Raw genomic sequence first — 26506 nt, 5'->3', positions numbered from 1 at the left:
TTCTTTACAATACATGTATTTTTCAATATTTGGGATAGATTGGTAAAGATAAAGAAGCACTTTCTTCTAGTCAAAATTGGAGTGATACCAATCACTGGCACAGCATTCTGGGCACTCAGAGACCCCAGATTCAGAATGAAGATGGCAATCTCAGAGATCCTTGGTGGCAAGTGAACACATTCAGGACTGAGAGTAAAAGGAAATAATTGGTATGATCCTACTGGAGAGCTCCTGGCAATGGAATGCAGGGCAGAGACTTGGTATGTGAGACACAGAGGGCCCAGATGCTCCTGCTCCTAGTGTGGCACCTGGAGCAGGGCAGTGTTTCAGGATGCAGGCAACTGACATCTCAATGGCAGAACACGGCTGTGGTCAGGTGAACCTCTGTGACGCCACCACCCCTGTTGATGGGTTATAAATAGTCCTAGGCATATGGGCACAGCAGGTTGTATGTAATGCAATTATTTGGGGGCATGGTTTCAGCAAAGGAGGAGGAACTAAGGACCCTTCGAGTTATCACACAGACTACAAGGGAAGAGAAAACTAAATTATATGAGAGAAATGCACAGCTGGCAGACAGAGATGATTTGAGTAGCAGGCAGAAATGCCATGACATCCAGACTGTACCCTGTGTTCTGTAAAACAAAAAGGGGCATTTTAAGAATTTTGATGTAGTCTCTGATTTTGTAGATATGTATTCTGTTGAATTAAAAAATTGCCAAATTCCAATACATAAAGACAAGAAACACCTCAGTCAAAATCCTTGAAGCTTGGTACAAGTGAAATGAGAGTTGACACCATAGGAGAATGAAATAGAAAAAACTCCTTCTTTGCATTTTGATGTTCTTCCCTCCCTTGGATTTAGTTCAAATGAGGCCACATTTCTAAGCCACACTGAACGGTTTGGCGTGGAACATTTCTCCTCCTTGCCACACTATTTGTCTACAGGAAGCCAGAGAGGGTGTGGGAGATAAGGCAGGGCTGGCTCCTGACCAGGTGGGATCCACTGACAGCCCATCTTGTACCTTTGTCTGTAAGCCTCCCCTCTGCTGGGAAAGACAAAGATGCTGATGAAAAGCTCTGTGGGGCAGGACCTGTTTGCATGATAAGAAGGCAGAACTGAGAGCAAGCTGGGTGCTTCTCTGGCCTGACTCTTCTTGCATTATTTTCTTTGTGGAATGATGCATAATACAGGTAACCTTACACTCTGTGACCTTATATCCTGGTTAGCCTCGGTGTATCCTATTCATACCAGATATACTCTATGATTGTTCATCTTCACTCTTCTTCACTCTTAATTTTCATAGCTATAAAAGATGTTAATGTGATTCTACTGTCTCATTAAGTGCTCACTAGAAACAGTATAGCCAGATTGCTTTACCTTAGAATTGCCAACCTATTTGAAGACTTGGGTAAAATGATATTTTTAGAACTTACTTGCACTCCCTAACAGTTAAGTCACATTCCTAAGACATATGGGAATTTGAAATAATATCTTCGAGAATGTGGCTATCAGAAAGTATAAGTATTGACTTAAAAGCTGTGGAATGCATGTCAGAGAAAAAGACGATTCTTATGCCACTTGCTCCCATGTGGTGTAGGTAAGTGAACACTTAATTTAAATTCTGTAGACACCCTCCAGACTATACTTGTATAAACTTGTATAAATATCCCATGTTCCCTGCAACATGGGATATTTTTGGTTTTGCCTCTATCTCTACCAGTCTGGATCTCCTTGCACACGACTTACATGCAGTTCAGCAAGAACATGACGTGGGCAGCAGTCTATACTGTCGGTCCATCCAGCCCCATTAGAAATTCTGAATGTCTTCAGCTTGATCCATACTTAAAAATCACCGCTAGTGATGCTTAGTTATTCTTTTTAAAAGTTTTAAAAGTTTCATTGAAAGAACTAAACAATTGTAAAGAATTTTAAACTAGAGCATAAATAATTACTATTTCTCCTAATAGAGTTCACTGACTGGAAGAGATAATGAATTGTAAGATGAATCATCAACTTGTATGTTAGAAAGAAAAAGAGAATGGAAAGTTAAATGGTGACAATTCCTCCTGATTTCAGAGATGGTAAAATGGAGAAACTGTGTACATTAAGATTAATGAAATATAGTATGTTGGAAATTATGAGTTTTTGGAATTTGAGTCAATTTTTATCTTTTTCCTGATTTTGTTCTTCATTAAAAAAAAAAAACAAAAATGAAGCTTAACAAGTTGCATATTACTGATACACCCAAAGCTAAGCGGAGCATCCTGTTTGAAGCTACACACTAGTCATTAATATTCTGTCCCCATGCCAGCCCTTGCAGTATGTTGGCATAGCTTTATTATCTTGCTCCTCATTACATGACAATATTTTATTCTTTTTTTGTTTTCATGGCTCTGAGCTGCAAGACAATATTCAACAAGATTGCAAATGAGTACTAAAATGGATTTAAAATGAAAAATGATACAGTTCATTTTTGGACATATCTCAGCAATCAGAACATCTAAATCATATGAACATGCTATTCTTAGAAGCTCTTTGGGGACATGACCTTGATTTTCTCTAAGGTATGCATCCTTCGTAATTCAGTGGTTCTCAGACCTTAGAGTACCCAAGAATCACCTGAGGTCCTAGCTTAAAAAAGAAAAGACAAGCTTTAGAACTGCACGTGTGATGGGATTCAGTAGTATCCACCTTACTCTGGCCTTCCAGGCCCCAAAGGACCACTGCTATTTGGGAAACTCCACTTACTATAAGTGCCGTCATTATGTGTATGTGGCAAAAGGGAAAGGAAACTCCCAATGGGGAAAGTACACAATTTCCCTAAAGTCAGGGATAATTCTAAGGTTTCCTCCAAGCCCAATCCCAATAAAGAAATAAATACTTCTCCAATAAAGAAATAGGTATTCTTTATTGCAAGACCAGATATCTGTGTGCCCTGAATTAGACACCTTGGAAAAGCATAGACTTAGAAAAGCATTGATACCAAGTTTTATCTTAAGAAGAAACTGGGCATCCTAAGTGTTCTGCATTCAGCTGAACATTATTTTCTGCTCAAAATCTCAGTAAGAACTTGGGAAAGAACACTTAAATTCATACACTTGATTTTATTAACACAATGACTCAAAGTCAAACAAGTATTAATGCATTTCTATGATGTTGAATGAAATACCTAAAAAAAACAAAACTAGAATTGAAGACAGGATGGTATTGGATTAAAAATAGACATATAGAAAAATAGGATAAAACTGAGAGCTTCAAAGTAAATCCACACTTACATGTGTAGTTAACTTATGAAAAGGAGCTTACAGTGGAGAAAGGAAAGTCTCTTAAACAAATGGTATTAGGAATACTGGATAGCTAAGTGGAAGAGAATGATAGTAGGCCACTATCTTACACCTTATAAAAACTTAACTCAAAATAGATTAAAAATTTAGATATAAGATCTGAAGCCATAAAAAATGACAGAGAAAACATAAGCGGAATATCCTGAAACATTGGCATCAAAAATGTTGTTTTTTAATGGACACAACTCCAACAGCAAGAGAAACAAAAGCAAAACTAACTAAGTGGGAGTACATCAAACTAAAAGGCTTTTAAACTGCAAAAGAAACTATCATTAAAATGAATAGACATCCTACTGAATGAGAGAAAATATTTGTACATCATACATCCAACAAGGGACTATTATCCAAAATCTACAAAGAACTCATACAACTAAATAACAAAAACAAATAGCCCAATCAAAAAATGGGCATGAAGCTAAATAGACACTTTTCTAGTGAAGCATAAAAATGGCCAACAGGCACAAGAAGAAAGATTCATCATCACTTAAATATCAGGGAACTCTAAGTCAAAACTACAGTGCCATATACCACCTCATTCCAATGAGAATGGCCCTATCAAAAAGACCAGAAACAAGAGGAAGTGAGGATGCAGAGAAAAAGGAATCCTGCATACTGTTGATGGGAGTGTAGCCAGTCCAGTCTCATGCAAAACAAACAAATAAATAACCAAACAATACGGTGATTTCTTAAAATATTAATAAATGAACTACCATAAGATCCATAATATCCACCCCTCAGTATCAATCTAAAAATGCAGAAACACTAATTCAAAAGGATATATGCATGCTTATGTCCAGTGAAGAACTATTTATAGTAGTTAAGTTATGCAAATAACATCTTACCAGGAAAAGATCAATATATAAATAAATGTGATATATATGTATATATCTATACATTTATCTATATCATATAAAATACACACACACAACGGAATACTACTCAGCCATTAAAAAAAAACAAATCTGGCCATTTTAGATAACATGGATGGAATGGAACTTGAGGGGATTATGGTGAGTGAAATAAGTCAGAATAAGAAAGACAAATACCAGATGCTTTCATTCAAAGAAACAGACAAAACCAAGCTAAAACAAACCCTTGAAGACTGATTGCAGAATTGAGATTACCACGGGAAATCTGGGCCTGAGGAGCAAAAGGCAGACCCATCATAGAACTGTGGGGGCAACTATTGGTGCTTTGGTGGGGGGTGGTGTTTGGCATGGTAAAAGACAGTTGAGGAAGTATGAACCTACGCCCCTAAAATATATTAATATATTCACTGTTAGAAAATGTCATTACTTCAATTTGAAAAGTACTATATAGTTTTAAAAAACTATATATATATAGTACTATATATTCTTAAAAAAAATTCTTAAATTTGGGCCCTCCCTGGTGGTGCAACAGGTTAAATCCCTGCACTATGAAGCCGCAACTGCTTCAGCACATGTTGGATTCCCAGCCAGGGAGGTGACCCACATGGCACAACAGACCTCTCCTGTCTAGCTTATTGTGCCCCTCAGCACTGTGTTTCAGTTAAACCACCTATTCTGCTCTCTCTATCTCTGATGCATCCTCTCAATCCCACACCTCTGGTATGTACCCCAGTTCTGTATGCATAAATAAATAAATCTTAAAAAAAAAGCAGCCAAACTTTAATAGAGGATATGACCTTTTTTTCATATGTAAAATAATTATAAAATTGAGGAAGCTTGATCTGAGAACAATCTAGAAAGAAGGAAAAAATATTTTATGGCATACATATGAAGTTGTCACAAAGCTACCTGCTGGAATGAATCGAATTTCACCAATATTGTTCCAACCCCAAAGCCATTTTCTTTTTAAAATAAATGCAAAAACACATCTTACGTTTATTGTTAAAGATTTGCCGTCCACTCATGTCAATAACTTTGGTTTGTCTCCTTTCTCCCGCAAGGTGCTCCAGTAGGAACCTGTCCAGCTCTTTGTAGGTATTATGGAAAACACAGCCTCGCTCAGCCTGCAGAGCGATCGCCTGCTCCAGCACACTTAAGTTCCCCTTTGCTTCCTCCAGGTCCGTAGACTCTTCGGTCACAGCTGCCAGGCACTCCTTATCATCATCCTCCATGCCAGGAAATGAGGATTGGGCTTTGCCATCCAGGGATTCAATGTAGGTGCTTCGTGGGTCTCTTCTCTCTGCCTCAGACTCACACATGTTTTCACAAGAGATAAATTTGTCACCTTCTGTTTTTATATCAGGAACTTCCAATAGGTCTTTTCTATTATCCACTAATATGTACTTTGGGGCTCTATGTGGTTTGGTTTCTTCTGAGAAGTTGGAGCCACTGTCCCAACCGTTCTCTGTACTTTCTGAATTACTTTCATTGTCATCGGAGGAACAGAAAGGTAGCTGGGAATCATCAGTTTTGTCTTTCCCATCATCAGAATGAACCATAAAGCACTCATCTACTTCATCATTCTCTGCTTTAAGAGAGTGGATGCCACTGTCATTTAAGTTTTCACTTGTTGTCTGAACTGATACATTTTTTTCAAATTTCCCCAAGTGCATTAAAGATTTGACCATGAGCTCTCGATAACAGCCATATCTATCTTCCTTGCCATTGGAATTTTCTGGGGCTGTTAAATGCAGGTTCTCATCCATAGCTTTTATCTTGATTTCATCTAAGGAGAAAAGGAAAATAATATTTGTGAAGGGGGAACAAAAATACATTAAGACTATAGCACTGACTATTGAGAGATGGCTAGGCTGACAATAGATATTTATACGTTTTTCTTTTTTAAAGATTTATTTATTTGTACATACAGAACTGGGGTACAGGCCAGAGGCTCAGGGGCGGTAAGAGGCTTCACCAGAGACAGAGTGGGGAGCAGAACAGGCAGATCGACGAAGCACACTGCTGAGGGGAGCAGCGGGCGGGCCAGGAGACGTCCGCCACGCCGTGTGGTCACCTCCGGGGCAGGCGGGAATCAAACTCATGTGCAAGCGGCTTTAGCTTCTCAGTGCAGTGCTTTAACCCGCTGCGCCACCAGGGAGGGCCTGATATTTATACATTTACATATATGTGTGCAATGTGTGGGCTACCAATTTTATAGACATTGGGGAGAAAAATACATATCCTCTTAAAGCAAAGCAAAACTGAGGACTTGATATTGTGAAAACTGCCTTTGAAGAAATTTTTGAATTTTTAGCACATTAAGAGGACTTGCTTCCAGGGTAAAGAAGAAGGTATTTAACAACAGAATGCTAAAATTATTGCTGCTCTCTCTCTTATGCTTCCAAATCAGAAGCATTGCTAACCAGAAGGAATCAAATATGTATAGTACTGTACATTATAAGGAAAATATCAGATTTCTCTGGTAGCTTGACAATATATTTTCTAAGCTTATTTGGCTTGCTTTCTCTGCCTCAAGAAAGTATAGTTTTTCTAACATACTTCCACATTCTATGGAATGCTAGCTAAAACACAAAATACAACTACCCAGAAATAGCTAACAGAATTTTGAAGCTTTCAAGATTTCCTGTTCACTTTCACAATTGTCACACACACACATTCCAGGCTGAAGGAAGTACAACAGGAAAATGAGCATGATCAATAATATTTTTCTCCTTTGGTATTTGTGCACATGTATGCAAAGGAACATGAGACGAGAGGGGTGGTTGAAGGGGGTATTGAGTGTTGCTCAATACAGGGATGACTAGAGTTCTGACAATCAAGGAGCCAACGGACTGGGAGTGTGCAACACACATTCTGTCTACCCAAGCGTGGCTCAGTGAGGCACATCAGTGGAGGGTACAGACCCTCTGGGCACCTAGCCCTGACACAGCAGGCATGGAGGTCTGGGGATCGTGGCATACAGGTTATGAAATGAGCCAGAAACTCTGCCATAGTCCCTTGCAATTCACCAACACCCTTCTCCTCGGAAAAAAAAAATCCTCAGGACGATTTCTGTGTCTCAAAAAGCAGAATGGGAAACAAAATAATAAGCCCCCTTAAAAACTGTTCAAGACACCAAGTGAAGTGCATTCTGTGCTAATAAATATCTTTGGAGGAAAGAAAAGCACAGCCGTTCCTCTGAGGGCTACAGGAGAGGGTGTCTGTGCAGAAGACAATGTGCCTTTTTTTGTCTCATTTAATTTTTTATAAACATTGTCTCTGACAAGGACACTCAAAAATACATCTCCATCATCTTCCTTTCTGGTAATTATCTCCCTAAATCAACACTGGACTGCCAGGATCAAGTAAATATTGCCATAGTAACTAAAAGCATTTTTGGATGAAGGGAAGAATTTAGTCACAACACTAGCCCCTTTAAATAATGCTGATTATAGGGTGCAGTCTTTTGTTGGGATCTATTCAACATAAACTGAAAAATTTAACATTTTACTTCCTAGAAAAGAGGCTGCATAAACAAGCACATAATATTTGATAGGATGGTCTATCCTCTCCTGAATTCATATCAGAGGAACTCCAGGTTTAAATAATATATTAAACATAGTCTAAAATGCAAATGAAGTTTTTCTCAATATCACGGTTGGCTATTAAGAGAAAGTGTAAAGGGTTATGATAATTTTAAAGTATTATGAACTACAGAAAACAAATAAAAAGCATTTTCAGTGAATATGCTCAATTCATTGAACTATTCTCTCACTCCACTTAACTACCCACATGTGTACAATAATGATTTATAGACATTATACCTAATTATGCATATTTGGGCTGTGTTAGAGTGCTAACAAAAGCTCTAGAAAGCAACAATTACCTCTGTTGCTTAGCTACATAGTTTAAAATATTCCTATTAAGTGCAGATCACCAGAGAGGCGGGAGTGACAAAAACGCACATGTGCAGGACAATGCATTTCAGTGTGCTGCTGCCAACTGCTAGCATTTTGGGTCATTTCCAGTTTACATAATTGTCCGGTTCAACTGTTTGTTATATGCTAAAAGAAAATATTTATTAATTATTCTTCAGAAAAAGAGGAGCCCTGCGTTGGAGGTGCCTGTGCGCCTCCCACATGATGGTTTCGAGGGATAGTCTGTAAACCTGCAGACAACTTTCCATGTTCTCACCCCTCTCCGGCACCACTGTAATTTTAAGGGGAAAAAGTTGAGTTAGCTCTGGAGCCAGACAGATCTGTGTGACGAGGCACTTATTTCTCTTAGCTTTGCAACAGGCTGCCTACTTTTTAATGCGTGTGTGTTCTCATTTTTCCTACGACGCTAATAACCCTACCTTTATAATCAGAGAGACCCAGGCCTGCTTCTGAGTCTGGTATTTGTCTCTGAGCAATTTGGGCAGTTTTCTTAGTGTTTCTCTGTATAAAGCAGGACTACGATGGGGTGGTGGAGGGGTCAAATGGGAGTGTGCAGAAAGCAGAGGTCACCCAACAGTTCAGGCAGCCATGGCTCTCTTCTTGTTGGGCCAGATACTATTCTAGAAGATAGCAATGACAAAGGATATGTGCGATCCTCCACATAAATGAGATGGAGTCTTATTTTTAATTAGATAAGTTGTCATCTTGACCTTCAACAAAGGTCTTAACACCAGAGCACAAGAAAGGCCCATCAGTTCGCTGCCCACTCCACTTGTACGATGTGAGGCAGCCGCTGCCTGGTGGACAGCACAGGTAAGGAAAACCGCCAGGAGTTGCAGGTCCAGCGATGGGGTAGGTTGTGGCTCAGACCACTTGCTTGTGTGATCTTGGGTGGCCTGTATCTCCTGAGTCCTGGGTCCTCATCAATAAAATGAGGGTGATTCATTGTTCCAATGGCTGGATAATCAATGGTCTTAAGACAATTAACTGACATCTTCCTGGCATGGTGCTCTATACTTCGTTTGGATCTTCACAATAATGTCAATGTCCAGAAGGGACACTCTGGTAATAAGGAGCTCTGGGTTTACAGATCATGCAGCAAGCAGAGGGGGACTGGGATCTTGACCCAGAGCCAAGTGCTATCCAGATTTACTGTTTCCCTCTCCCCAGACACATCGTAAGTCAGGGCTAATGTTTACAAGTTATACCAACCCTTAGAAGAAATTGCTCAAGAGCCTCCCTGGTGGTACAAGAAGTTAAGTCTCAGCACTATGAAGTAATCCACAGCCACTGCAGCATGAGTTCAACCCCTGGCCAGGGAGGTGACCCACATGGCACAGCAGACCTCTCCTGTCTCCTCTGCTACTCTTCTCAACAGTATTTCAGCAGATCTTCCTGCTCTGCTTCCCACTCTGTCTCTGGTAAATCCTCTCACCCAGCAACTCTGACCTGCACCTCAGCTCTTGTATGAATAAAAAAAAAATCAGTTTTTGGGGGCAAAAAAATGCTCAAAATACTAATCACCTGTTATTTTCAAAATTTAGATATTTTCAAGAACAAACTTATATGACAGTGGGGTATAATTGTCTACTACCTTCCCGTGAAGAAATAATGAAACCTAAATTATAAATAAAAATACATAAAAACAAATAATAGCAATAACAAAATTAACAAATGCCCCCACCTTAACTTTCTTAATACTACAAGACAGGTTGGAAATTCCTAGATCCAACTCTTTGGGAGATGATCAGAGGTCCAGACAGTTACTGTACAAGTCTTTATCATAATGAGTGCAGGACAGAATTTCAAAATGTGGGGAAAGGATGATTTTTTTCCTTTTGGAGTAAATTAAGTAAATCTTTTCACCTGATATGTAAAAGTTCATATTTGCTTATGTAAACTGATGTGTCCACTCTTACTAGGTAGCTAGTAACCCTAGAAAGTGCATATGTATGTATATCAACTACTCTGCATCAAGGCAACTTAGAAATATCCTGAAAATAACAATATACATAAATTTGAAAACTCCTTTGGTTTAACCCTCTTTGTTACAATTAATATAATTAATGAACATATCAACCAATACATAACTAATTATATATTGATTAATATAATCTGTTTTTATAATTATCTAAGTTACTTTTATAAGCAAATTCATTTTGCAAGCAAGTTAGTTTTACTGGAAGTGAAAAACCTTGAATAATGAACTCATCTTTCAAAGTTCTACAACTGAAGTGGCATGTGTTTTTTGTGGCAACATAATTTGTGTGGCAAGAATCATTCCTGTTCCTAGCACTCGATGGCTCTTGAGTGTGTGGTTATAAAGGGAAGGAACTCCACGCCCTTATTGATCTCACTACAAAGTGGCCTTTCTTTTCCTTACTGCACTGGGAACACATCTGCTTGTCCAATCTCCTAGTAGAGATTTGCAGGTTCATCTTCTGTTTGCGACTGTGAAGAGTTGTATCTACCTGCATTGCTTGTCCATGTTCTCATCTAGTTCCCTTAATGCCAACCTGCAGTTCTTTGAAAGTCAGCTGAGTGAATGGGTAATAAATACATTCAGTTCATGACCTAAGCTTCCATGAACATAATAACCTTTCTCCATCATCTGAACTACCCACAATTAAACATTTGGCAAACTTCTGGCCAGGTGAAGCTCTTGGGATTGCTGGAATTCATGGGAAAATGGGCAAAAAGCTCCAATCTGGGGTTAGGCACAACTCAGCTCTCTTTTCTTCTACAGGGTGAAGGACAACCAGCTTAGAGGACTGAAAATCAATTTTGCTCTTCCAACTAGGAATAGGAGTATCTGTGACCTGTAGATTTTGCAACTATATCTTTTTGATTTGATGTGGTAGGATTTTTAGCCAATCTGCTTTTTGAAGGTAGTCAGAGCATGGGCAGAACTGGGTTATGGAGGAAAGATAATTGGGAAATGATTATTTTGCTGGTATTTTAATTGTAATTGTTTTCTTTCTAAATGTTACAAATCACATTAGCGTAAGCATTAATTCTTTTTGGTAATCAATGATTTCATCTGTCAAATTTTGAACATAATAATACATACCTCATGTCATTGTTGGATAGAGTAATGAAATAATTTATGTGCCTGGATTATATTAAGTAATTAAAAATAATGGTCAGTGCTGCTATAATTAGCATATTAATTTTTATTGTAGTGGTTCTAGTACTAAGTATTAGTCAACTTTTGTGAATCTGCAATTGATGTGAAACCATATTTAAAACTGAATGCTTAACTGAGTATGTGTTGACAATACAGTTTCTAGGGTAATAATATGCATCAACAATAATAAAAAACAACAGTAAAAGGCAAGAAGCCTGAGTGTAGATTCTGTATTAAGAATGTTTTGATGAAAGTTGCCTATTTTCTAAATATTTGGTAAATTAATAAGACCTAAAATAACTGTACCTTAATCCTAAATATACTGATTCAAATTCTCCCCTCTCCACTCCATTATTAGATTCAACCTGCACTTTTCATGAATCAACAAAAAATGGAACAATTCAAGGAAACAACAAAGCCAAGGGTGATTATAGTTTACAGATAAGTCATGAGGCTTTATGTCACACACTCTATATAAAAGAGTCACTTAGACACTGTCAATTCAAAATGCAAATTTGCTCTGACTACAGAATCTCAAAGTGCTTGCAAGCAAGCACCACTGAGATGTGGTGGTCCTGACCTGAGATTTGAGCTTACTTACTATGCTCTCACATCTTTTTTATTAACACCTATTATTATTATTATCACTGCAATTCTATATGTACTAGATATTTAGCACCTAAAATATCATTGCTTTTGTTTTGTGTCATGCATACTTCTTTTTAAATAATAATATATTTAGTATATTTTCATTCTTTAAAAAGCCACATTCAGAAAAAATGTGTATTTTATAGAACATAGACACACCTATATCCTTTGAATTTCACTCACCCACAAAAATGATATTCAAATTCTTTGAGAGACTGTGACCACAGGAACATGGGAGTAATGATAAAATGGGGAAAAACACATCCTATAATCTTGAAACAGTGCTATATGTCACTTAGTTTGCAAACAGTGTTTGATGAGTATGTGGAGAATTAAATTCATGGAATATAATGTGTACCTAATGGTAAATTTAAAGCATTTATTTAGGAAATAATAGGCACAGAAATAAGTTTTCTATAATTCATTGCTTTCCCACTGTAGGAAATTCTAAGCTGCCAAATTTAGACAGCATCTAAAGTCCATTGCTATAAAAATTAATTATTTATTATTATTCTTCTTTGTCACATGACTTGACTTAACATGGTTCTCTGAAAATAAGACAGCACATGTTCCTCTTTTTTTGCCAGGCATTCTCCCCCCTCCTGAATTAGAATAAACCCTATCCACCTTTCAGGTCTCCATTTTACAAACTGATGCATAATATATATGTCATAAGTGGACATATGCAAATTTGATTCCTGGCATATAGCTGACCCACATGGCACAGCAAACCTCTCCTGTCTCACCCACTGCTCCCCTCAGCAGTGTATTTCAGTCAATCTGTCTGTTCTGCTCCCCACTCTGTCTCTGGTGAATACTCTTACCTCCCCCTACCTATCTAGCCTGTGCTCCAGTTCTTCTGTACATAAATAAATACATATTTAAAAAAAAATTGAGGATTCTCCATGGTGGCACAATGGGTTAAAGCACAGCATTATGAAGCTAGTCACAACAGCTTCAACACAAGTTTGATACCAAGTCAGGGCGCTGACCCACATGGTGCAGCAGATTCCTCCTGTCTTGCCCACTGCTCCCCTCAGCAGTTACTTAATCAATTTGCCTATTCTTCTCACCACTCTATCTCTGGTGAATCCTCTCACCCCCTGCACCTCTGGCCTGTACCCCAGTTCTGTATGCACAAATAAATGTTTTTTAAAAAATTGAATATATTAAGATCACAATCCACTTGCATTGTCCTATGTTGTCAATATGTTAGGGGGCCAAATAATACTATTTATGCCTCAAATAAATGTTTTAGCTATATATATATATTATATATATACACACACACACACATATATATACATATATACACACACATGCACACATAGTACTGTATACTATAGTACCATAGTGACTGAGACAAATTAAGAACATGATAAAATATTTTGTATGTAACATATACAAATATATGGTTGCATGCTTACAACATTTATTTTATATGTATAATAGATATTGTTTTAATCCTCACTATATTTAGAGATTGAGACTAAAACAGGGAAAATTTTTATGTAGGCATATTACCTATATTTACTTATCTTAAATAGCTTAAAGCTTAAACATGGTCTTTTTTTAGAAGGGCCTTTTCAAGAATTAGGCATTCATTTTATTAGAGATTCAGGAGCCCTTTAAATTTAAGGCTGTTTTTCTTTCTTTTACTCAAAAAGAGGCACAATTCAATCCTATGCTCCTGGAAATGAGATCCGGATATGGACTCTGTTGTTTATCTTTAGACCCTCTACAGTTCCTGATAAATAACTGGCCCTGAATAAATGGACACTGAGTGGAATAAAAATTCTGTTTGGTTTCCAAATTGGAACAATCTTTTACAACCACACAGACTACATCTCCTCCATCAGTGAAGACCCTGTCAGCGGCCAGGGGTAATAGAGGACAAGGCTGTCCTCCTGACTACCTGTGGCACGGGGCCCGTTGGCTTCCAGAAGGCCACCGTCCTCATCCGCCTCGGTCTTGCTGTCCTGTTCTTCCTTGCAGTCCATGTTCGGGCTGTAGTGTCTAGGCTTCATGAGCAGGGATTTTCTCTTGTTGATGGGGACCCCCAGAGCCTGCTCCCCAGCTCTCCTCTTCTTTGCTATGGAACAGTCATATGCAGCACTGCAGTGAGAAAAATCGAGGCAAATTAAGGACATAGCAAAACAGTGCACTACTGTCTGCTCTTAATTTTCAGAAAGAAAACCCAAAGCCTGTATAAATGTGGGACTGAAGGTTTAGGGTTAGTTGCTGGCACTAACATAAACAGTCCATCCACTGATTTCATTGAACTATGTGGATTCTGTTTTGCTGTCTATCAGAAGAGTTAAAAAAAAAAATCATCCTTAATCCTGAGTAAGCATATGTTAATCTGTGCTTTGCTTGGCACTACACTAAATACCCAGGGAGGGATGAAACAAGATTTTCACTGGTTTTCTAATCCTAAGAAACAGCTAATGTGAAAAATATACCACCAGATACAAAAGACGTGTCCAGTATGGATAAATCACAAGGTTTTTCAAATAGTTGTTTGCTACTGAAACTGCTTATCTCTGCCACAGTTGTACATCAAACCTGAGATGCCACATTCTGGGCTTTGACTTGAAAGAAAGCTATGGACATTCGATCAACCCATCCTCAGACACCAAAAACATATAAATGAAAAAGTGAAAAGATGCTCCATGGCATTCTGCCTTTTGATTCTCACCCATCTGGCACACAGAATAAGCAAATAACAGGAGAAGAAATAAGATTGGATTTCACAAAAATGGACAATAGCTCATCCTTACTCCTGTTCTCATGTGGCTTTATTTGGAAATATTTCTGAGGGTGACCATTTCAAAATAGATATTCTACATATAGCTCTTTCAGAATTAATGAGATTACTGTATATACTGATATTAACACAAATATTCTCTTGAAAGGATACAAAAAGACCAGAGAGTTAAAACAATAGGAATGATGAGTGATATTTATTAAATTCTGGTAGAGAAAAAAGCAAGATCTTTAGATAAAAAGATCCAAAGGAGAGACTCCTAGACTTAGAGGAAATAATATATTGCTTATTACATTACTAAAATATAATCATGTGCCAGTAATATTGCTAGGTGGACAGAGCTCTTACATTGTTCCTTTGGACATATTATTGCAAAGGTGGTAGCCTATTAATGAAAATTTTGTAGCTGTAGTGAATTCTTGAATCTAGAAGTGTAGATTTTAAATCTTCAGAGGAATAAAAAGCTTATTCCTTCTAGGTTAAAGGAAGATTCTGGAAGAAGACCTAATTCATAAGTGCTAGAAATGTATCAAAATATTAAAATTTAGGTCCCTGAAAATTATCCTAAGGAAGAAAACAGTGATGTTCCTAAATCTAGTGCTTCTGCAAAATTTCTTTTGAGTCCAAATTTAAAATGACAATGTAGAGAAAATGGAGTGACAGAGAATGTAGCCAGAGGGCCATGAAAGCAAATACACGCTCTTTTAAGAAGACTGAAGAAGGTGAAGAATTACATGGCTGAATCTGCTAGTTTGCTAAGAACAGTTTACGAGCTATGGGTCTTGAGAACAGGTGCAGAGAAGCAGTGTTACCTTACTCTTGCCTTCTTTGTCAAGGAAAATGTCCTTTAAAGGGGGGACAGGAAAAGCATACCAGTGATGGATGAAATTCTTAGGTGTGTGAAGAGAGTTCAAGAAGTTCCCTAAACTAGTAAATTCTCCTAAATGAAATAGTTTTCATCAAAGATGTTCAAATGTTACACAAGTAAGACCACTAAAACCTTCCAAAGCAAAAAAAAAAAAAAGTGTAAAGAAACTGAGAAATGCTTCTGACAAATGCCATCTATATATTAAAAAGGGATTCTAAAAAAAAAAAAAAATTTAAGCCAGCCAACATTGCTTGGGGAAAAGAGACCAAGAAAGTTTATGAAAGATTTTCAGCTTCCGGAGCATTACTCAATATGATGTAGGGTGGTGAAATGGTTCTCAAAGACCCACACCAGTTGGTTAGAAAACATCATTTCATTCCATGATGGTTGTGGTGATGAATGACTTTGAACATTGACTACCCATAAGACCCTTACAATCTGTACCTTCTTAATATTATTGAGTTTGATTAAAAAGACTAGGAACAATTCCCCAAATCACACAGCTGGTTATTTCTGGCCTACGATTTGAGTCACAATCTTTAATGCCCCAAAGCTCATGCTTTCTCCTACATGTTGCAAGTCAGAAAATGGAAAGTGGGTAACTTCCATTGATGTTTTCCAGTTGAGTTAATTAGTCCCAGGATAAAACAATTACCTCTCTAACTAGAAAGAAGCTGCCAACCACAGAGTTTGCTCAGAGATTCAGGTGCAGATATATAGATTTCACTCATTAAATCTGAAGGGAATTCTGGGTTGCAGCAATGAAAAACATTGCAAAATATAATTACCCCCCCAAATATTCATAGCCTGGAATAACAGAATGAACTTAATGAGATGACATTTAATGGTCATAAAAATCAGGTTCATTATTTGGGTCCAAATAATAATGCTGTAAGTATGAATGGCATGCAAGATTTTATTGAAAGGGCACATTTAGCTTTAAAAATTGTATTTGATACTATATATGGGGCAACTCAAGTAATAGTAGCTGTGCAATTTACAACAAAAAAACTATAACTATAAACGTTTGGAATACCAAGTTCTTTATTATCAAATAGAGATAATAACTTCCAAATCAGGGCCTCCCTAGTGGCACAAGGGGTTAAGTTTCAGCACTATCAAACTACCACCAGCCACTGCACCATGAGTTTGATCCTCAGCCATAGGTCTGACCTACATGGTACAGCAGACCTCTCCTACCCCACCTATGCTCCGCTCAGCAGTGGTGTCGTAGATCTGCCAGTTCTACTCCCCACTCTGTCTCTGGTGAATCCTCTCACTGCTCCTGCACTTCTGCCCTACACTCCAGTTCTTGTCCGTATAAATAAATAAAAATAAATCTTAAAAAAAGATATAACATCGGGCCCTCCCTGGTGGTGCAATGGGTTAAAGCAGAGCACTATGAACCTTGTGGCAGCCTCTTCAGCACGAGTTCAAGCCCCGGCCCTGGAGGTGACCCACATGGTGTGGCAGACTTCTCCTGACCTGCCTGCTACTGCCTTCAGCAGTGCACTTTGTTGATCTGCCTGTTCTGCCCTTTACTCTGTCTCTGGTGAATCCTCTCACCGCCCCCCGCCCCGAACCTCTGGCCTGTGCCCCAGCTCTGTATGAATAAGCAAATAAAATACTTTTTTAAAAAAAGAAGATATAACACCTAGGGCCCTCCCTTGTGGCTCATCAGGTTAAAGTGCAGCACTATGAAGTTAGTGGAAATTGCTTCAACACAAGTTCGATCCCCCACTGGGGAGCTGACCCACATGGCACAGCAGACCTCTCCTGACTCCCCCACTGCTCTCCTCAGCAATGTACTTCTTCAATCTGCCTGTTATGCTCCCTACTCTGTCTGTGGTGAATCCTCTCACTGCTCCCTCACCTCTGTACCCCAGCTCTGTATGCATAAATAAATAAATCTAAGAAAAAAAAACTTCCAAATTAATGTTATGGATAAAGAAGATAACATCTGTTCTGACAATGACAAAAACAGGTAGATGTAGAGCTGTTCTGACTCTCAGCTCAGTGCTCTCCAGATCATTAACATCAGGCTGGAGTCACCATCACATCTCAGCTCTCTCCCTGTCACACTGCAGATTTATGCATGCCTTGTGTGTCCAAAAACACACTTTACTTCTTTACATATTATTTATATTTACATAAATTACCTATAACATTTGCTTTAAAACTCATATTCTGTGCATTTCTCTCTTACAAAGTAGCCATGGCCCAGGCAGCATTTAGAGCTAAAATGAAAGGCTTTATAATAAATATTACCCTTTGTGTGTGCATGGAAAATGGTCCCTTTCCCCAGTTTTCCCTGAGGGCACACTATTTTGGCTTTATTGTGACACTTCACTGTGACATTGCAATGAGGGAAAGCCATGCTTTACATGTCACTGAAAGAAATGCCACAAAATGCTAACATATCTTCTCAAGGTTGCCAGAAATAATTTCCACTGGGTTGTGTTTTCCCATCTGCGGAGCTCTGAAATGTTAAGGAAATAAATGAGCTCTATTATCTATATTTTTCTAGTAGATGAGAAAGAAAGGAAAAATACACTCAGCCCTGCTGAGTTCTATTCAATCAAACTGTTACTTTAAACATCTAGATTCCTCCAGGGAACTTTATCAATGCAACAAATACCTTTCAATACCATATATCATACCTGTGGTTTTGATTTTGTTAAATTATATTTAAAGTTTTGATTGTTAACAGTGAGAAGTTTTTGGCTACACATTTGAGAAATGCTTCCATTTATAATAGAAGCTCACATTCTAATTTGAAAGGGTATTTTCTTTGATTACAACATATGGCTAAAGTTTATTTCAGAAAAAGAGTGAAGAAATTAACAATTAGAGAACATTAATGAAGTATGTTTAGATCAAATTAATTGATCTTTTAGGTTTCAGAAATGAGTACCACTAAAAATAGCTAGCAATGCCCTAAATCTATACAATGAACAATGGGCTCAGAGATACTTTTCCTGCTTATTTTCCACAATAATGCATCCTCAGTGTGAGTTACCAGAAAATATTTAACAAATGTAGGTTAAGCAATATGTTCTGATCATATCCCCAAAGGAATAAAACCAAAAAATAAAAGTTCTGAATCCCTGAGTTCAAGGAAATTATTTACATGCTCCAATATTACCATAAAAATTTTATAGTATTCCTAAAATGTCTTCTAATTAGGCTCAATGCCACAGACTCATGGAAAGGCAGAAAGAATATGAATTTGACTTCATATTCAGGTCAGCAGGGAAAACAAAGGTATAACAACTGACATAAAATTGAACTATTATTTCAGAGATATGATTATGTTTGAGAAAAATTCAAAAGAAGCTACAGATAAAATGTTAACATACAGATAAGTTGACATAACTTGATAATGACATACCTGTTAAAATATTTGAAGTTCTATAATCAATACAAAATAGGAAAAGCATTACAATACATAGAAACATGAAATACTCAGAAATAAACCTAAAGACAATGACAGGGAGGAAGTTAGACATATGAGAGTTAGGATGAAATATCAAAATCTTTGATTTGCAAGGTAATAATAACCAAAGAGCATATTCCATGGAACAGAATGACTGTTCAGGAAAAGTCATCCAGTCTCTATCTATATCCTTAACTGTGGAATTATTAACAGGGCAGACTTATTTGGAGGGACTGAGGTTTTGGGTTGCCCCAACAATATGGGTTCCCATTAAGACTGACTTAGCTATTTCCATAACACAATATGTCTAATCTGTCAGCAAAAGGAATAAATTAAAAATTTCAAATATATTTCAAGTATAATGGATACTTATTCTAGGAGGGGCCACAATCCAACTTGCCTGAAATGGATAAATAATATATAAATAATAATAATGCCATACCTGCATTCAAATTCTCAACACATTGTATGAAGACCAACAGAATATTTAATTCCCCATCAAGGGATCTTCATCATCTTATTGAACAAAGGAGCACATTAGGAAAATGATCATGGAAACGAAATAATCAGATCCCCTGACATCATCACTTACTACACATCCCAGATATAGCTGGTCTGATGTAGCAACAGAATGACATCTTGAAGTCATAGCTGAGATGCTAGCATGGTGGTAATACCCTTCCAATATGTAGTACCTTCCTGGCAGGAAGGGCATTCATAATGGTCAGATATAAAACAATCCTCAATAGTTTGAATACACCTGTCCACGAACTAAGTAGTGTGATTAGTAGTGACTTGGTTTACTGTGACTCCCACTAACCAACTTAAAGGATTTATACATTTCCTTTTCCCAAGTCTAGATCGCAAATATAAAGTTCCTGGTCTCCAAGGAAGAATGTTCCACCAAAACCACAGTAAGATTTCTATCAAATTTTAAGCTCTGATTGCCTCTCAATAACTGGGGTTTCTTGTACTGAGAAATCAGTAAACAAGGAAAAGAAGCACCACCTTGGCAAGAACAACTGACCTTGGTCATAGGGAATAGTAGGCTGAAATTATATTTTGAGGAGAGAGAAAAATATATTTGGCACCCAAGTGAACTTCTGAAGTGTGTCAGGATTTTACATGACTTAAATATGACATCAAATCAACAGATTGAGAGTCTCAAAGTTATAGAGAAGACTAGGGGTGCCAGATGCCCCAGAGATGAAGGTCCAAAGCATGCTACCAAGTAAGTTACATATTCTGTTTCACCTTCTTCACATGAAGTCAAGAGCAAACCTACATACAGTAGCTAAGACCATATGACATTCATCACAAAGACTGCAGAGTCACTAATGTCTGAGTACCTCAAAAGAGGTACTTGAAATATGAAAATAATAAATAGAAGCACAACTAGATAGTAAAACACAAAGTGGATCTGAACTGTGAAGCAGGCTTTAGTGAATACTCTACTATGGTACTACCTTCTCCCGTTAAGACTGAGGTATTCATTTCCCAGACATAGAGAGAGTTCTGGGAGCTAATGGATTTTTGCTGAATCCATTTCTGGTCATTACTCCTAGAGAGCCATCTAACTTAGAATCAACTTACTGTGGAAGCAGCCCATATTCACTCTTGCCTTGAGGGTAAGCTGTTAACTAGGCAGGAAGTGCTGACAGGTGAGGAGCTACTCTTGATCTACATAAATCAGACATTTGTGCCTCTCAGTCTTTGCAATGAGAGTTATATAGTCTTAGCTACTATGTATAGGTTTGCTTTTGAATTCTTATGAAGAAGGTGAAAATAGCATTCATTACCATCCACTTAGAAATCCAAAAGATGTTGATGTTCTTGACTTAAAAGACTAATGGTAGAAAAAAACCATTAGTTTATCTGACAACAGAGTAGACTGTTGACATAAAGTTTTCATTTGCTTCATTGGGGTACCTACTTATGGTGAATCTTTGTTACTGTATACTCAATTTGAGAATATGAAAAATGTTGACATAGTGACTTTTCCAATGGGTTTGTTATTAACACAGTATAATAAAAATGTGAAAGTATTTGTTGAGAGCTGATAATCTAGTTAAGGAGGGAAAGTAAACACATGAAATAAAAATACACCAAAAGAGGCCCTCCCTGGTGGCGCAGCGGGTTAAAGCACTGCACTGAGAAGCTAAAGCCACTTCCGCATGAGTTCGATCCCCGCCTGCCCCGGAGGTGACCACATGGCGTGGCAGACCTCTCCTGACCCGCTCGCTGCTCCCCTCAGCAGTGTACTTCGTCGATCTGCCTGTTCTGCTCCTCACTCTGTCTCTGGTGATGCCTCTCACTGCCCCTGAGCCTCTGGCCTGTACCCCAGTTCTGTATGTACAAATAAATAAATCTTTAAAAAAAAATACACCAAAAGAAAGAATATGCACTTGAGTTTGTAGTAAATGACACAAACAGTAAGTAAGAACAGGTCAGAGAAAGGTAGATAGGATGACACTTCTGCATGTATTATAGCAGATAAGCAGACTTTTGATGACCTAAGGTAACAGCTAGTGAAATCTGAGAACCTCACTTTATAAAAGTGGAAATACAATCTTAATACAATGACTTAGGAAGTTAGAGATTTTAATATTTTTATACTGTAAAATCCACAGAACAGATTATTTTAAAAGATGAGATCACTTCTGGTATGAATTTAAACAAATGTGTAGTCCACTTTTCCCCCAGACATGTCACATTGTTGCAATGCTATAGTCTCACCTCACTTTTTTTTTTTTTAATTTAAGGTTATTTCTTCCCTTCCTGCAACTCCCTATCTGAGCACTCTGTGCTAGGGATACATAATCTGAAATGGCTACTGGCTACACTTTTAGAAATCAGAAGACTGGACCCTAAGGTGAAGTTAAAGTTCCATGCAGTCACTTGAATGGGCTTCACAATTCCTAAGAGAGATAAAGGCCACCATAAGTGGCAAATTTACTTTCACAAAGTGAGGATTATAGAGATGTTGTTCATCCAGTGAAGACAGAAATAAAATTCATGAGCCAGCTCTCTCATCTATGTCTTAGAACACGGTGCTGATACTCATGTTTACAATGGCATGTTAAGCTGTAGTGTACCCAGTAGTAAACCTATAATTTAAACTTCTCCTTTATTCATGCTATAAATTCAGTACCTAAGTTGTTTTATTTATCAATGGCTGGTTTGCTGTCATGGAACACTGGTTCCATTGGCAAGGTTATTTGATAATGGTCAGTTTATAAAAGGGGAGAATTTTTTCCCCAGAAGTTCAGCACTAATAGATACATTTTCTTCAATTAATTTGCATTAAGTTTTATGAATGATAAATTAACTGCATAGCATCCACACCTTTTTCATAGTTATTGAAAGCAATAATGTAACTGTAATAATAATAATAATGATAGTAACAATAACGACTTACTCTGTAACAATAACTACTTTGAAACATAAGGAAATAAGAGTTAAGTGGAATTAAGAAAAGTCCCCTCAAGCCTCCCACTGCCCTTCCATGATGGATGAATGTATTCTCCTTTGGGATGTCATTTCAGCAAGACTGTGAAAATACTGTCTTTTTATGCCACCATAGGATCTGGAATTTACCTTAATTATAAAACTTAACCTTAAATTGTAATTGATTCCCCCTCTATCAGTAACCTGGAAATATGCCCAAGTGAACAGAAACTGTTTCCAGTTTAACTTCATAGCTCCTATATACATAATAATGGAAGAATTGTGCCTTAGTAATAGGCTCAATAAATGTTCATTGAGGTTGAACTTCACCCACATATAATTTTATAAAAATAACTTTGATGCAAATGTGAACCTAGGGAATTGATTTTCTCTAGGAAATGCATCAAAAAGCATTTTGGAATATACAGATGTTGGGACTGACCTTGGAAATAAGTTTACTGACTCAAGTGATCTCTGTTTATAGCTCCCTTCACCACTGAAGGGGCGCTTTTGCAAAAATAGTCAGAAAAATAGGAAGAGGGAGCAGTAAGAGGTGGGACAGGAAATCTTAGTTGCCCACCTGAAACTAAGCAAACCACTGTGCCATACGGGACTTATGGGTCCCCAAATTGCTCCTTTGGAATGTAGAACCATTGTTTCACTTTAATGATAATTCGGTCCTCAAATGATCCCCCTTTTTAAAGAAACAACTACTTGATCACTAATAAGAAAGCAAAATAATACAGGAAAATTTGGAAGGTAGCCTAACATAAATATAAGTTTCCTTCAATTATATTCAAAGGCAAGTGATATATCTGTTAAATAGTGTAAACAGCCCTCCCTGGTGGCGCAGCGGGTTAAAGCACAGCACTGAGAAGCTAAAGCCACTTTCGCATGAGTTCGATTCCCGCCTGCCCCCGGAGGAGATCCACATGGTGCGGCAGACCTCTCCTGACCCGCCCGCTGCTCCCCTCAGTAGTATCCCTCATCGATCTGCCTGTTCTGCTCTCTACTCTGCCTCTGGTGAATCTACTCACCCTCCCCATCTCTGGCCTGTACCCCAGTTCTGTATGAATAAATAAATGAATCTTAAAAAAAAAAAGTTGAGATTCAAAGTCAATTGCAGTTATTTAATAATCAGAATGAGAACTTGAAGTTTTTAATGGAGGATGATAGAACACAGAGCCATCACCAGGCACGAGTAAAATTCCATTTTAAAAACTGCATTGCAATTCTCATTTTTAAATGTGAAGATCAGACTGGAATGACAGTGATTATAAAAATACATACAGAAAAATGTTTTCTCTAAAGCTAATCCTGGACAGAAATAACAAAAATAATGAATATTTAATTCATAAGTATGCGAATAAACTGAAGATCATGTGACTTGGCTAGCCAAGTTGGGGCAGGAAGAGTTCAGCTGCTTCTATATAGAGCCTTTTATAGAAATTATATAAACTGGCAGGGAAAAAAAAACTGAGAACAAACTAAAGAAAAGAAAGTAGGTGATACAGACATAATGACCTGAGGTAAATAGACACCCACTGAGGAAAAACAAAACAAAACTGGCACATAATAAACACCCCAAAACAGTACTTCTTCAAGTAATATGGTAATGGTTGGCTTTTTTAATTACTGTGACAAAAGACTTTTTAAGAGGATGTTACTGTTTTATGACTACCGTCCATAAATGCCAATTTTATTTCTTGACATTTACCTGAATGTAGATATTTGGCCCATAAATCTAGGATTTTTTTGTTGTTGTTCCTACCCGTTATACACAAGATCTTTGCTGTTAAAAAGAATTATCTGGTACTTGGAATGCTTTCATATATCTTTCTCAACTTCACTGAAACATGTAATGAATCATTTGACAGAAATTGCTGACATGTTATAGTAATATTTAACAGGAGGATTAAATGTTAAAATAGTGAAGCTAATAGGGTGAATGATATATTACTATAATAAGGTAATACAAATGTACATTTAATCCTTCTATGTGAGTATATATGAATATATAGAATTATGTACACATACATTCTGTGAAATGTTTTAGCAGACAAGTAACTTATTGAATTAGAAATAACTTGCTTTTAAAGGCTGCCCCTGATTTAGAAGTGTTCTCAATTAAAAATGAAGCCTACTAGTTCCACATGTCACTTTCTCTAAACCAATCCCTTCTGGAAGTAGCTATGCCTTCCTTTCCAACAACCTTCCCTCCGTGACCCACTACTAATTCAGACAGAATTATCCTCAACATGGTCCTACCATCTTCTAACCCAGTAGGATGGCCAATTTGCTGAGCCATGCAGGGGGTGCTGCCAATTTCCATTCAGCAGATAAGAATGGGTGACTATTTTGCAATAGTTAAATATTGCATCACATAAACTTTCTTAAAAATGCCATATTCTCATTCAGAATATTCTACAACTGGGCTTCTCTGAGAATGTAAAAGAAAGTGGGAACCCACTTCTAAGTCATTGCTCACTTATCTAGACAATGTGGACAATAAGCACTATCCACATCCTAAAAATGTAATACTGAAAGGAATTTGCATCATCCTGGAGACACAATGTTTCCACCCATGAGAGGATTCTATATACTCATTTCACCATTTGGTCCACACTCTGGTTGCCTGGAATTCTAGGAATGTTTCTACGGTTAATGTGGTTCAAAATGGTAAAAACTTGTTTGTGGGTTTGGTCACGGTGTTGTCAGGAAATCATCCTGCATTTTTTAGATAAAGAAATAAAATGAAATCAAAGATTAATTCATTAAGTCACAAAATCATAAAGATGGAAGACATTGCTCTTAAAACAGAAGTTTTTTCAAAACATGATTTTTCATTGTTTAAAACATGCGGCAATGTTGTAAAGAATGGGCAAGTGGAAGTGGGCTTGAAATAATAGGGAAGATTGACTTTCATATATACTCAGCGGACCACCTCTATTCATATCCTTCTGTCCCCTGGATACCTAGCCGCAAAAATGATTGCACATCAAGAACTACTGGAAGACTTTGCCATTCAATCAGATTTAACTCACTTTTACAAAATGATTGCATTCTGTCCACAGAAGTTCCCTGGATAGATACAATCCCAGCCTTCTTATTCCTATTCAAATTAACTGCTCATTACATTGAGTTCCCTTACATAAATCTATTCTATAGGATTTATCAGATTGACTGTTTCTTACTTTTAGAATGCAATCTTTCAATAATGGTGAGTTCCTATCTTATTCAAGTGTCTTCTATAGTAATCAAATCACATCTAAGCAAATATTTCACTAGCACTTGGCACCTGGCACTGTTAGATATTGAGGATATTATCAATGAACAAAAGATGGTAATTCCTGCTCTCAGAGACTTACTTGTTATGAAAGGAGACAGGTTAGAAACAAGGTAAACAATAAGACAAATTGCAAATAAGTAGTTGTATTGCATATTAATTGGTTATTGATTGTCTTGTTCAACAGGAGAATAGAGAAAACTGAGGAAAGAGGGCTTGGCATTTTAAAGATGTAGGTCAGGGGAGGCCTTGCTGACAAGGGGGCATGTGAGTAAGGATTTGAAGGAAATGAAAGAGAGAGACATAATGCTAAGCAAGACCAGCATTGTAGGCAAAAGGAAGCACACGGGAGGGCAATGCCTCAACAGTTTTGCTCCAAAGAGGTGACGAGGTGTAGAGGGGTGAGAGAGACAAAACCAGAGAGAGGATTTTGTCTTCATTGAGAAAAGAAATTTCAAGGTTTTGAAAAGAGGGGTGACATGATCTGACTTTTCTTTTTAACACATGATCTAGGCATCTCACAAAGGGCAGTAGAAGAAAAAAAAGGCAGAAGCTAAGAGCTGAGAGGAGCTTCCTGCAAAAATTTACGTAAGCCACGATGCTTTGGGGTCTTAATAAGAGCTGTGGAGGTGCTGAGAAATGGTCAAATTATAGATCTACCTTAAAGTTGAGATAAGAATAACAGAGGAGATTAGCTATAGGACATGAGGAGAGGAGATATAAAGGAAGGCTTCATAACTTGGTAACATGGGGAAAGCTGTGTTATATGTGA

The 26506-nt window shown here is 37.6% G+C and overlaps 1 protein-coding gene across 1 annotated transcript in view; it reads right to left on the bottom strand.

The window, feature by feature from the left end:
- Positions 1 to 26506, bottom strand: part of ST18 (suppression of tumorigenicity 18, zinc finger) — a 140280-nt gene that overhangs the window by 50698 nt on the left and 63076 nt on the right. The window contains exons 4-5 of the mRNA XM_004680041.1: positions 13846 to 14045; positions 5212 to 6003 (exon numbers count right to left, since the gene is read on the bottom strand). Coding sequence (XP_004680098.1) covers positions 5212 to 6003; positions 13846 to 14045 — 992 coding nt within the window. The remainder of the gene's footprint in view (positions 1 to 5211; positions 6004 to 13845; positions 14046 to 26506) is intronic.

Source organism: Condylura cristata, unplaced genomic scaffold (assembly GCF_000260355.1).
Source record: "Condylura cristata isolate star-nosed mole 26May11 unplaced genomic scaffold, ConCri1.0 scaffold00009, whole genome shotgun sequence".
NCBI lineage: Eukaryota > Metazoa > Chordata > Mammalia > Eulipotyphla > Talpidae > Condylura > Condylura cristata.
This window is presented reverse-complemented; position numbering and strand designations above follow the sequence as displayed.